Below are 12,072 nucleotides of genomic sequence, written 5' to 3'. Positions count from 1 at the left end.
GTCTTATTATTCTACATTTTTTTGTGGATATTGCTTCGATGATGCCTTCTAAATCTTTTAGTTACATTTTTCGATGAAATCCTCTATTTACTTTTGCTTGAATATAGTTTTGGTAAAGGTGATAATCTGCTCTTTGTACCACAAGTCAAAAAGATGATTTTTCATGCCATGACGCATGCCGTTTGCGAACTGGGAATGAGAAGTCAGTGAGTTAGTCTCACCTGAAACTGTGTTATCCTCTTTACACCATCTCCTTGTTTCAGTCCATTTTATTCATCTGTTGGTGTAAACAAATTGTGTTATTGATAGTAGTTTGTTTATTAAGTAGGTCCTGGTGTTGTGCGCTGCACGTGTGACTATCTTCTCTACAAGATTGTGTTTTTAGTATTTCTGTTGCCTGGAAGATGGATTAGTCTCACCTGAAACTGTGCTATCTTCTGTACTCCCTCTCCTTGTTTCAGTCCATTTTTTCATCTGTTGGTGTAAACAAATTGTGTTATTGATAGCAGTTTGTTTATTAAGTAGGTCCTGGTGTTGTGTGCCGCACGTGTGACTATCTTCTCTAGAAGATTGTGTTTTTAATATTTCTGTTGCCTGGAAGATGGATTAGCATGTTAAGCTTTTTTTTATATTAGGAACATATTAAGCTTTGATCAACAGTGGTACTGAAAATGACATGGTTAGAGTAGAGGTGTCATTGTCTAGCTTGAAGTCCTCTAGGCAAGAGGTTGATCTTGCTATAAACTATAACTGTTATTCCGTACTTGTGACTGAATGTTTTCTCTTTAACTGTTGCACTAACAGAAAGTTTGTAGTCAAATTTGTTTCATGAATTTTCTGTGATTCTTGTCTCTTCGAGAAAATTGCATCACTCCTATAGACTCTTGCATTTTTGGCAACATAACCCTTACAGTTGCTTCAATGGCCACTATTTTACTGAATATATTGTTTTACCCTTTTAAATTTCCAAATTAGAGGGATGGCTTCTTATCCTCTCCCTCCCCCCAGATTTTTAAAAACTTAGTTAACCCTCAATTAGTGTTCTCCAGCAGTTAGCTCTCTTCCTTTTTATTTCTTACTCTCCAGTTGTGCCCTTCACAGCCACTGGTATTTTTAAGCTGTTATACCCCAAAAAGGAAACATTTGACACTTTCCATGTAAATTCCCAGTCTTAACCTATCACAAATGTTAATTATGGTATATTTGGATAGTATAGATATGAGAATATTTAAATATGGTACGATTAGATGCTCTAGATATGAGAATAATCCCTAATCCCTTTAATTAAGTAGTTAGGATATTATGTAATATTTTATTAGTTTCTTTCCTTATTTACATTATCTGTAACAGCTATTTAATCCCATCAACTTGAGGGAATGATCAACAATTCAATTCCCCATATCTCTTCTTTTTCTTCTTCTAATTTCTCATGGTATCAGAGCCACAAGGCTTTTTTTTTCCAGCCCTCTCTCTGAATGTTCTCTGCAGTAACAAAAAAAAACTGGAAAAAAAAGGGAGGGATCGATCAATAGCTGTTAAATCAATCATATCAGATTCACTTCATTCTCACCTCCCTCTTTCGTCTCTCTTTCTTCAGGTCATTTAAAGTTTGTCTAATTTCTTTCTTTCTTACATTTGGTTGTCTACTTCTTTGTTTCTCCATATCTGTTGAAGACGCTTACTTTCTTACTTCATCAGTACTTCTCTTTGTGACAAATAAAAATGCCTCATAACCAAACTGATAATCAGATTACTCCAAATCAGATTGTTAAGTCAATTGTTTCTTCTACACCATCACTGGTAATTTACTACGGTAAAGTTAGATGGTAGTGGTAATTACACCTCCTGGGCAGCCTCTGTAGAATTGTGGTTTATAGGTCAAGGATTTGAAGATCACTTGGTCTAAAACAGTAGTAATATTGGAGCAACTGATAGACCTGCTGGGTTAAAATTGATGCACAATTGTGTAGTCTTCTGTGGAATTCACTTGATCCTAAGTTGTGAAATTTGTTTCAATCTTGTAAAACTTGTTGCAAAGTGTGGAACAAAGCCAAAACTTTGTATACAAATGATATACAACTCATTTTCAAAGTTGTGTCAGATATTGTTCATTTACAACAGAATCAACAAGACATGGCAACTTATTTGGGTCAGGCAGAATCCTTAAAAGGATAAATTTGATTCTCTTATGCCTTTTACTGACAAATTAAATGAGCAGGAGACTCAAAGAGACAGTTTCTTTATGGTCTTGGCTTTGATTGGGTTGCGAGCAGACCTAACCTCAATTCATGACCAAATCCTTTCTAGCCCATCTATTCCTACCTTGGAAGAAGTATTTGCAAGATTACTATGCATCACATCTGCACCACCAGAGGTAAATTCTTATGATGCATCTATCATGGCTGTCCAAACTAACAATTTCCAAGGTGGATACAGGAAAGGAAAATGGAGGAACAATAAACATTGCACTCATTGTAATAAGGGAGGACATATACGAGAGGAAATTTGACTTCTCCTCTAACATTGTACTCATTGTAATAAGGGAGGGCATATAAGAGAAGAATGTCGGCTTTTTCATGGTAAGCCTCCACACAATAATGATCGTCCTCGACACACAACAAATATGACTCATAATGGAGATGGTATTCTACCTATACCTAACGCCAAGGATGGATCATCTCAATCAGTCACTTAAACTGGAGCAGACTATAATGACTACCTTCAGTACCAATTATCAAGGCAACAATTATCAACCTCATCGGCTGCTTGCACAACACAATCTGGTAACTCCTTTGCTTATGTCGCACATTCTTCATCTCAGGGACAATGGATTCTTGATTCTGGTGCTTCTGACCATATTTGGTAACAAAAATACTCTCTTACTACCCCTTCTACCTTCTCTACTGTTACTTTGGCTAATGGATCAAAGACTATTGTAAAAGGGATAGGTGTAGCTCACCCTCTACCTTCTATACCTTTAAAATCAGTCCTTTTTGCACCTGAATGCTCGTATAATCTTATTTCCATTAGCAAATTGACAAAAAACCTGAAATGTGTTGTAACCTTCCTTGATGATTCTGTTATTGTGCAGGATCGGAGTACGAGACAAATGATTGGAAAAGGACATGAGTCACAAGGATTGTACCTGCTATCTATTCCAACACCACATGTTGCTTTCACTTCCGCTGGTTCTTCTGAATCGCTCCATAGTCAATTGGGTCATCCAAGTCTCTTGAAATTGCAGAAGATGGTCCCCTGTTTATCTAGTTTATCTTTGTTAGAATGTGAGTCGTGTCAGCTTGGGAAACATACTTGTGCCTCTTTCCCAAAGCGCACCAATAATAGGGCTACCTCTATGTTTGAAATTGTTCATTCTGATATATTGTGTCCAAGTCGTGTCAGTTCTTCCTTAGGCTTTCATTATGTTGTTACTTTTATTGATGACTATTCTCGATACACATGGTTATTTTTAATGAAGAATAGATCTGAGTTATTCTCTATCTTTCAGAAATTTTGTGCTGAAATTCACAATCAATTTGGTATTTCCATTAAGAAGTTAATCAGTGATAATGCCCGAGAATACTTCTCTATTTCTCTCTCTTCTTTTATGTCATCTCAGGGCATATTGCACTTGTCTTCTTGCGCACATACTCCTCAACAAAATGGAGTTGCTGAGCGAAAGAACAGACATCTAATTGAAACATCTCGGACATTGCTTATTCACAATCATGTCCCTTTGCGTTTTTGGGGTGATGCCGTTATTACTGCTTGTTATTTAATAAATCGCATGCCTTCATATGTTTTGCAGTACCAAAGTCCACACTCGGTCCTCTATCCGGACCAAAATTTGTTTCCTCTTCCTCCACGTGTGTTTGGTTGCACCTGTTTTGTTCATAATCTTACCCCTGGAAAAGATAAAACTTCAGCACAAGGCTTTCAAATATGTCTTTCTCGGGTATTCTCGTCTACAAAAAGGTTACAAATGCTTTGATCCCTCAACTAATAAATACTTGGTCTCTGCAGATGTTACTTTTTTCGAGACTTCTCCGTATTTTTCTCCTAAAACGGAAAATCAAAAGGCCATATCAGTCCTTCCAATTCCAACAATTCCAACGATTCCAATCCCAGCTCCACTTCCGACTCTTAAGGTCTATTCTCGACGACCTCAACCTTTTTTTGAGCCTCTTAATCCAATTAGTATTTCTAACTCTGATACAGGTACACAAAACAATCCTGGTGACTCATTACCTGCTCCAACAACGTCTCCTGCTTCGGTCGAGCACTTATAAGATGATCTTCCCATTGCTCTTCACAAAGGTACTAGAACTACTGCCAATCAAACTCCCATTTATGCTTATTTAAGTTATCATCGTCTGTCACCATCATATCATGCCTTTCTCACTAGCTTATCATCGGTCAAAGTTCCTAAGACTGTGGCAGAAGCACTGGGTCATCCAGGTTGGCATCAGGCCATGATTGAGGAGATGACTGCTTTGCATGATAATGGTACTTGGGAGCTTGTTTTTTTACCTGAAGGCAAAACCACAGTTGGTTGTCGCTGGGTATTCACAATTAAGGTAGGCTCAGATGGAGCTATTGATCGTCTCAAAGCGAGACTGGTTGCTAAGGGATACACTCAGATTTATGGCATCGATTATGGAGATACTTTTTTACCAGTTGCCAAGATGGCTTCTGTCTGTCTTCTTATCTCTATGGTAGCAATGAATCATTGGCCCCTTTTTCTGTTGGACATCAAAAATGCATTCCTACATGGAGAACTTGCTGAAGTGGTATATATGGAGCAACCACCAGGGTTTGTTGCTCAGGGGGAGTCTAGGCTAGTTTGTAAACTTCGCCGATCCCTCTATGGTCTCAAGCAATCTCCTAGAGCATGGTTTGGTCGTTTTTAAGTTGTCCAACAATTTGGAATGATCTAAACAGAAGCTGATCACTCTGTATTCTATAGGCATTCATCTCATGATAAACATATCTTTTGAATTGTTTATGTTGATGATATTGTTATCCCAGGAGATGATCATGAAGGTATTGCTCAACTCAAACAACACCTCTCAAGTCACTTTCAGACTAAGGATTTGGGCAAGTTGAAATACTTTTTAGGCATTGAAGTAGCACAATCTGGCCATGGTATTTCTATTACTCAAAGGAAATATGCCTTAGACATTTTGGAAGACGCTGGTATGTTGGATTGCAAACATGTGGACAGTCCAATGGATCCAAATACTAAGCTTATTCCAGGACAGGGGGAGCCTCTAAAAGATCCTAGCAGATATCGGAGATTTGTTGGCAAACTCAACTATCTCACGATCACGCGACCAGACATCTCATTTGTTGTTAGTATAGTTAGCCAATTTTTGCAATCACCTTGTGATAGTCACTGGAATGCAGTGATTCGCATCCTGCGATATATCAAAAGCTCTCCAGGACAAGGTTTATTGTATGAAGATAAGGGACACACCAACATTGTTGGATATTCTAATGCAGATTGGGCAGGATCTCCTTTTGACAGGCGGTCCACTTCAGGTTATTGTGTTCTAATTGGAGGCAATCTAATATCTTGGAAAAATAAAAAGCAAGTTGTCGTAGCTAGATCAAGCGCAAAAGCAGAGTATCGAGCTATGGCACTAGCTACATGTGAGCTTATATGGTTGAGACAACTTCTCCAAGAATTGAAGATGGGAGGAGTTGAACCGATGACATTGATTTGTGATACATATTGCTTGTAATGCAGTGTTCCATGAAAGAACGAAGCACATTGAGATAGATTGTCACTTTATCCGAGAGAAGATTGAGTATGGATACATCGCCACAAGTTTTGTCAACTCAAAAGATCAACTGGCAGATATTTTCACAAAATCACTCCGAGGATCTAGAATTGACGATACATGTGGCAAACTAGGAGCGTATACGCTCCAGCTTGAGGGGGAGTGTTAATTATGGTATATTTGGATAGTATAGCTATGAGAATATTTAAATAAGGTACGATTAGATGCTCTAGATATAAGAATATTCCCTAATAGTTAGGATATTGTGTAATATTTTATTAGTTTCTTTCCTTATTTACATTATCTGTAACAACTATTTAATCCCATCAACTTATTTAATCCCATCAACTTGAGGGAATGATCAACAATTCAATTCCCCATATCTCTTCTTTTTCTTCTTCTAATTTCTCAACAAAATTAATTTTGTAATTTTTACCACCTGTCCCATTTTAATGACACTTTGGACATTCCAAAATGTTTGAGACCCTTTTATTACTCATATATACCAATTTCACAACTTTCAAGAATTAAGATCCATTTTATAATTCAAATTTCAAATTTCGATGTTATGTTTTCTCTATTAAACTAACTTTTAAATTACTACTTAATAAGGATTTTCTTCCACCATCAGTAATTTAATGTGCAAGTATACTGACTGTCTTGAACTATATTTTCTTTCACCGGGACAGAGGCAGTATAAGTTTATGTATTGAGATGCCTCTCACAAACTTTAAGGGTTGTCGTGCACTTTTACCGTTTTCCATAATCTCTCTAGTTTCTGCGTTGAAACTGCATAAGCAAGGGGATACAACTACCACTTTATTAAAATAATTATCGTCTTGATTTATCAACAAGGAACAATTCAAAGATGGATGGTGTCAAATCTCTGTCATCAATGTCGTCATCAACTCCAATCAACAAAGTGCAAGACGTAAGTGATATATGAAGACACGTCTTTCCTCAAAACAACCAGCTTATGTCTAGATGTTTAACAATCTGTATTTTCTCATTTTAGGCCATGCCACAAGCAACTCCGCAAAGATCTTTGGATATTGTGAAACAGTCAGAGGACATGGCACAAGCCAGAAGGAAATCTTCTGCTGTCGAAAATGAGCTGGCTAGAACCGTGCAAATTGATTGTGGGAGTCCGGTTTCAAGTCATCTTCTTTCTGCAGAAAAGGTATTAAAGTCATCCTGTCAGCTTTCTTAGTATGGTTTTCCTTGATTTATATTTAGATGTATAACAATCTATATCTTCTGTTTTCAGGCCATGCCACAAACCAGAAGGAAATCTTCTGTTATCGAAAATGAGTTGGTTAGAACTGCGGAAACTGATTGTCGGAGTCTTGTTTCAAGTCATCTTCTTTCTGCAGAAAAGGTATTAAAGTCATCCTGTCAGCTTCCTTAGTATGGTTTTCCTGGATTCATCTTTAGATGTATAACAATCTATAGCCTTTGTTTTCAGGCCACGCCACAAGCCAGAAGGAAATCTTCTGCTATCGAAAATGAGCTGGTTAGAACCACGCAAACTGATTGTGGGAAACCTATTTCAAGTCATCTTCTTTCTGCAGAAAAGGTACTAAAGTCATCCTGTCAGCTTCCTTAGTATGGTTTTCCTTGATTTATCTTTAGATCTATAGCAATCTAATCTTCTGTTTTCAGTCCATGCCACAAACCAGAAGGAAATCTTCTGTTATCGAAAATGAGCTGGTTAGAACTGCGGAAACTGATTGTCGGAGTCTTGTTTCAAGTCATCTTCTTTCTGCAGAAAAGGTATTAAAGTCATCTCGTCAGCTTCCTTAGTATGGTTTTCCTGGATTCATCTTTAGATGTATAACAATCTATAACCTTTGTTTTCAGGCCACGCCACAAGCCAGAAGGAAATCTTCTGCTATCGAAAATGAGCTGGTTAGAACCACGCAAACTGATTGTGGGAAACCTGTTTCAAGTCATCTTCTTTCTGCAGAAAAGGTACTAAAGTCATCCTGTCAGCTTCCTTAGTATGGTTTTCCTTGATTTATCTTTAGATGTATAGCAATCTAATCTTTTGTTTTCAGGCCATGCCACAAACCAGAAGGAAATCTCCTGCTATCGAAAATGAGCTGGTTAGAACTGCGGAAACTGATTGTCGGAGTCTTGTTTCAAGTCATCTTCTTTCTGCAGAAAAGGTATTAAAGTCATCTCGTCAGCTTCCTTAGTATGGTTTTCCTGGATTCATCTTTAGATGTATAACAATCTATAACCTTTGTTTTCAGGCCACGCCACAAGCCAGAAGGAAATCTTCTGCTATCGAAAATGAGCTGGTTAGAACCACGCAAACTGATTGTGGGAAACCTGTTTCAAGTCATCTTCTTTCTGCAGAAAAGGTACTAAAGTCATCCTGTCAGCTTCCTTAGTATGGTTTTCCTTGATTTATCTTTAGATGTATAGCAATCTAATCTTTTGTTTTCAGGCCATGCCACAAACCAGAAGGAAATCTCCTGCTATCGAAAATGAGCTGGTTAGAACTGCGGAAACTGATTGTCGGAGTCTTGTTTCAAGTCATCTTCTTTCTGCAGAAAAGGTATTAAAGTCATCTCGTCAGCTTCCTTAGTATGGTTTTCCTGGATTCATCTTTAGATGTATAACAATCTATAACCTTTGTTTTCAGGCCATGCCACAAGCCGGAAGGAAATCTTCTGCTATTGAAAATGAGCTGGTTAGAACTGTGCAACCTGATTGCGGGAGTCCTGTTTCAAATCATCTTCTTTCTGCAGAAAAGGTATTAAAGCCATCCTGCCAGCTTCCATAGTATGGTTTGCCAGGATTTATCTTTAGGTGTATAACAAATCTATATCTTCTGTTTTCAGGCCATGCCACAAGCCAGAAGAAAATCTTCTGCTATCGAAAATGAGCTGGTTAGAACCGCGCAAACTGATTGTGGGAAACCTGTTTCAAGTCATCTTCTTTCTGCAGAAAAGGTATTAAAGTCATCCTGTCAGCTTCCTTAGTATGGTTTTCCTGGATTTGTCTTTAGGCGTATAACAATATATGTCTTCTGCTTTCAGGCCATGCCACAAGCCAGAAGAAAATCTTCTGCTATCGAAAATGAGCTGGTTAGAACCGTGCAAACTGATTGTGGGAAACCTGTTTCGAGTCATCTTCTTTCTGCAGAAAATGTATTAAAGTCATATGATAGCTCCCTTAGTATGGTGTTCCTGGATTTATCTTTGACATAATACATAAACATGACCCTTAACTTGGCTTCAACGAACAACTATGCCCTCCAACTTTGAGTATGCACAAGTAGACACTTAAACTTGTATAAAATTGAACAAGTAGACACACATGCCCTACATGGCATAATAAGTGTAGGACGCCACATAGGACACAAAATTGCCATGTTGGGTGTCATGTAGGACGGATTTGTCTATTTGTTCAATTTTATACAAGTTTAAGTGCCTACTTGTGCACATCCAAAGTTAAAGGTCATAGTTGTCATCTGACGCCAAGTTAAGGGTCATGTTTATGTATTACGCCTTTATCTTTAGGTGTATAACAATCTATATCTTCTGTTTTCAGGCCATGCCACAAGCAACTCAGCAAAGATCTTTGGATATTGTGAGACAGTCAGAAGACATGGCACATGCCAGAAGGAAATTTTCTGCTAGTGAAAATGAGCTGGTTAGAACCGCGGAAACTGATTGTGGGAGTCCTGTTTTAAGTCATCTTCTTTCTGCAGAAAAGGTATTAAAGTCATCCTGTTAGCTTCCTTAGTATGGTTTTCCTGGATTTATCTTTAGATGTATAACAATCTATATCTTTTGTTTTCAGGTCATGCCACAAGCCAGAAGGAAATCTTCTGCTATCGAAAATGAGCTGGTTAGAACCGCACAAACTGATTGCGGGAGTCCTGTTTCAAATCATCTTTTTTCTGCAGAAAAGGTATTAAAGTCATCCTGTCAGCTTCCGTAGTATGGTTTTCCTGGATTTATATTTAAATGTATAACAATCTATATCTTCCGTTTTCAGGCCATGCCACAAGCCAGAAGGAAATCTTCTGGTATCGAAATTGAGCTGGTTAGAACCGTGCAACCTGATTGTGGGTGTCCTATTTCAAGTCATCTTCTTTCTGCAGAAAAGGTATTAAAGTCATCTTGTCTGCTTTCTTTGTATGGTTTTCCTGGTTTTATCTTTAGGTGTATAACAATCTATATCTTCTGTTTTCAGGCTATGCCACAAGCCAGAAGAAAATCTTCTGCTATCGAAAATGAGATGGTTAGAACCACGCAAGCTGTTTGTGGGAAACCTGTTTCAGGCCATCTTCTTTCTGCAGAAAAGGTATTAAAGTCATCCTATTAGCTTCCTTAGTATGGTTTTCATGGATTTATCTTTAGATGTATAACAATCTATATCTTCTGTTTTCAGGCCATGCCACAAGCAACACTGCCCACATCCTTGGACATTTTGGGACAGTCAGAGGACATGCCACCGGGAATGAAAATATCTTCTGCTAGTGATAATGAGCTGGTTAGAACCCCTCAAGTTGATTGTCAAGGTCCTGGTTCAAGTCAGCTTTTTTCTGCCAGAAAGGTAGTACAGTTATCTTGACAGCTTCTTTTGATAACCAAAAGAATGGATCCTAATTTTGGATCGGGGTTTACTGTATTTATCTTTTATGTGTAACAATCTGTCTTCTCTTTTCAGGCCATGCTACAAGAAACTCCACCTGCATCCTCAGACATTGTGGGACCACTAGAGGACAGCGCTCCAGGCCAAAGGAAAATATCTTCTGAAATTGAAAATGAGCTGGTTAGAACCCTTCAAGCTGATTGTCGAAGTCCTGTTTCAAGTCTTTTTTCTGTGGTAAAGGTAGTAAATTATCCTGTGAGCTTCTTTAGTATGTTTTTCCTGGATTTATCTTTCGATGTCTAACAATCTGTCTTCTCTTTTCAGGCCATGCAACAAGCAACTCCACCAGCATCTTCAGACACTGTGGGACCACTAGAGGACATGGTACCAGGTCAAAGGAAAATATCTTCTGATATTGAAAATGCCACTACCCCTCAAGCTGATTGTCGAAATTCTTTTTGCAGTCATTTTCTTTCTTTGGAAAAGGTAGTAAGTTATCCTGACAGTTTCTTTAATATGGGTATCCTGGATTTATCTTCCTTCTCTTCCTATGCATGAAGCAGGATCGGCCCGAGGAAAGCACATCTGTACCTAATCAGAATCCAACTCCAACAATAATTCAAGATGTGAACTCTACTTTCCATAAAGTAGAATCATTCCTAAAGTCTATCCCGAAGGATCATTTTCGTTCACTATCAAGTACACCAAATTCTAATCTGGAGTCTGCAAAGGAAACAGTGAAACATTTTGTTGGAGGACCATTGAAGATGTTGGCGGACCGAGCTAATGAAAAGGTATTGAAGGAAGCAATTACCCTACTGAACGAGAATCTCTCGTCATTCACTGATGAACAAGCCAGGCTGTTGGTAAAGATCAAACATATATTCCCTTCGATAGTTCAAGACCTGAGGGACGCAAGCCAGACCGAGTCTAGTTGCCAAGACTTCTTCATTGATCTTGAGAAGCACAGGAAAACTTTAGATGACTTGAGGAACACTGACATGGAATTGAAGTTAAAGTATGATCAAGAAGAGGCTGAAGAGAAAGAAATGGAAAATATGCTTATGTTCCTTAGGAAGAGGAAGGCTGAAATTCTAGAGAAAAGACTTGAATTATCTGTAAAGGCTAACCGCACTATGTCCTCAGCAGAAGAAAAAGTAGGTAAGATTGAAGACACCAAAATATTGTTGGTCAAGGCTAAAGAGAAAATTGATAACTTAAAGAGGCAATGGTCTGTTCTTAAACCTTTGCTTCTGTAATTTGAATGTCAACTCTTGTAACTGTTGTATAGGGCAATGTTAGTGTTAATCAGTGCACTCTTTCGAAAAAAAACAAAAAAGAAAAGGGAAGGGACATCTTGAATGATCTGGTTTTTGCAGTCGATGAAGTGAGTTAAGGGTTCGGTATGATCAATCTGTTTGGGGTTTATTGGTTATCCTTGTGAGCCATCAAATGGAGATTGTCCAAGATTTCGAATGGAGTTAACTCTCAACTGCTGTGAAAGGTTAACTAGGAAACACAAATTCTCTTATGAAAATGACATGATGTGGTAAATTCATGTTATTTATGTAAGATAACACTATATAATACTTTTTTATATTAAAAGGGTGTTGTAACTTTCAATTTTATCCTGGATGAAAGTTAGTGTATTTTTTGTATAGAGCAAGTTTCATCTTTT

The 12,072-nt window shown here is 38.0% G+C and overlaps 1 protein-coding gene across 10 annotated transcripts; it reads left to right on the top strand.

Annotated features, from left to right (window-relative positions):
* Positions 1-82: 82 nt before the first annotated feature.
* Positions 83-12,072, top strand: LOC125838501 (uncharacterized). 10 transcript variants are annotated; one of them, XM_049517540.1, is made up of 11 exons: positions 83-206; positions 6,639-6,714; positions 6,799-6,963; positions 8,633-8,743; positions 8,831-8,941; positions 9,345-9,509; positions 9,795-9,905; positions 10,191-10,355; positions 10,470-10,634; positions 10,719-10,880; positions 10,955-12,072. In XM_049517540.1, the coding sequence occupies exons 1-11, from the start codon at positions 154-156 to the stop codon at positions 11,651-11,653; spliced, it is 1,983 nt and encodes a 660-aa protein (XP_049373497.1). In that variant the 5' UTR covers positions 83-153; the 3' UTR covers positions 11,654-12,072. The 10 variants fall into 10 exon arrangements, with proteins under 10 accessions (XP_049373497.1, XP_049373498.1, XP_049373496.1 ...); XM_049517541.1 differs by lacking the exon at positions 9,795-9,905 and adding an exon at positions 9,597-9,707 and having other exon boundaries at positions 10,958-12,072; XM_049517539.1 differs by lacking the exon at positions 9,795-9,905 and adding an exon at positions 9,597-9,707.

This window comes from Solanum verrucosum, unplaced genomic scaffold, assembly GCF_900185275.1.
Source record: "Solanum verrucosum unplaced genomic scaffold, falcon-dt-bn FXZP01000182.1, whole genome shotgun sequence".
Taxonomy (NCBI): Eukaryota; Viridiplantae; Streptophyta; class Magnoliopsida; order Solanales; family Solanaceae; genus Solanum; species Solanum verrucosum.
This window is presented reverse-complemented; position numbering and strand designations above follow the sequence as displayed.

Bases quoted from the DNA above. Each gene is read 5' to 3' on its own strand.
- LOC125838501 (XM_049517540.1), top strand. From the start codon at position 154: ATGATTTTTCATGCCATGACGCATGCCGTTTGCGAACTGGGAATGAGA. The intron at 10,356-10,469 runs GTAGTACAGTTA...TTCTCTTTTCAG, and splicing joins AGCTTTTTTCTGCCAGAAAG to GCCATGCTACAAGAAACTCC. The intron at 10,635-10,718 runs GTAGTAAATTAT...TTCTCTTTTCAG, and splicing joins GTCTTTTTTCTGTGGTAAAG to GCCATGCAACAAGCAACTCC.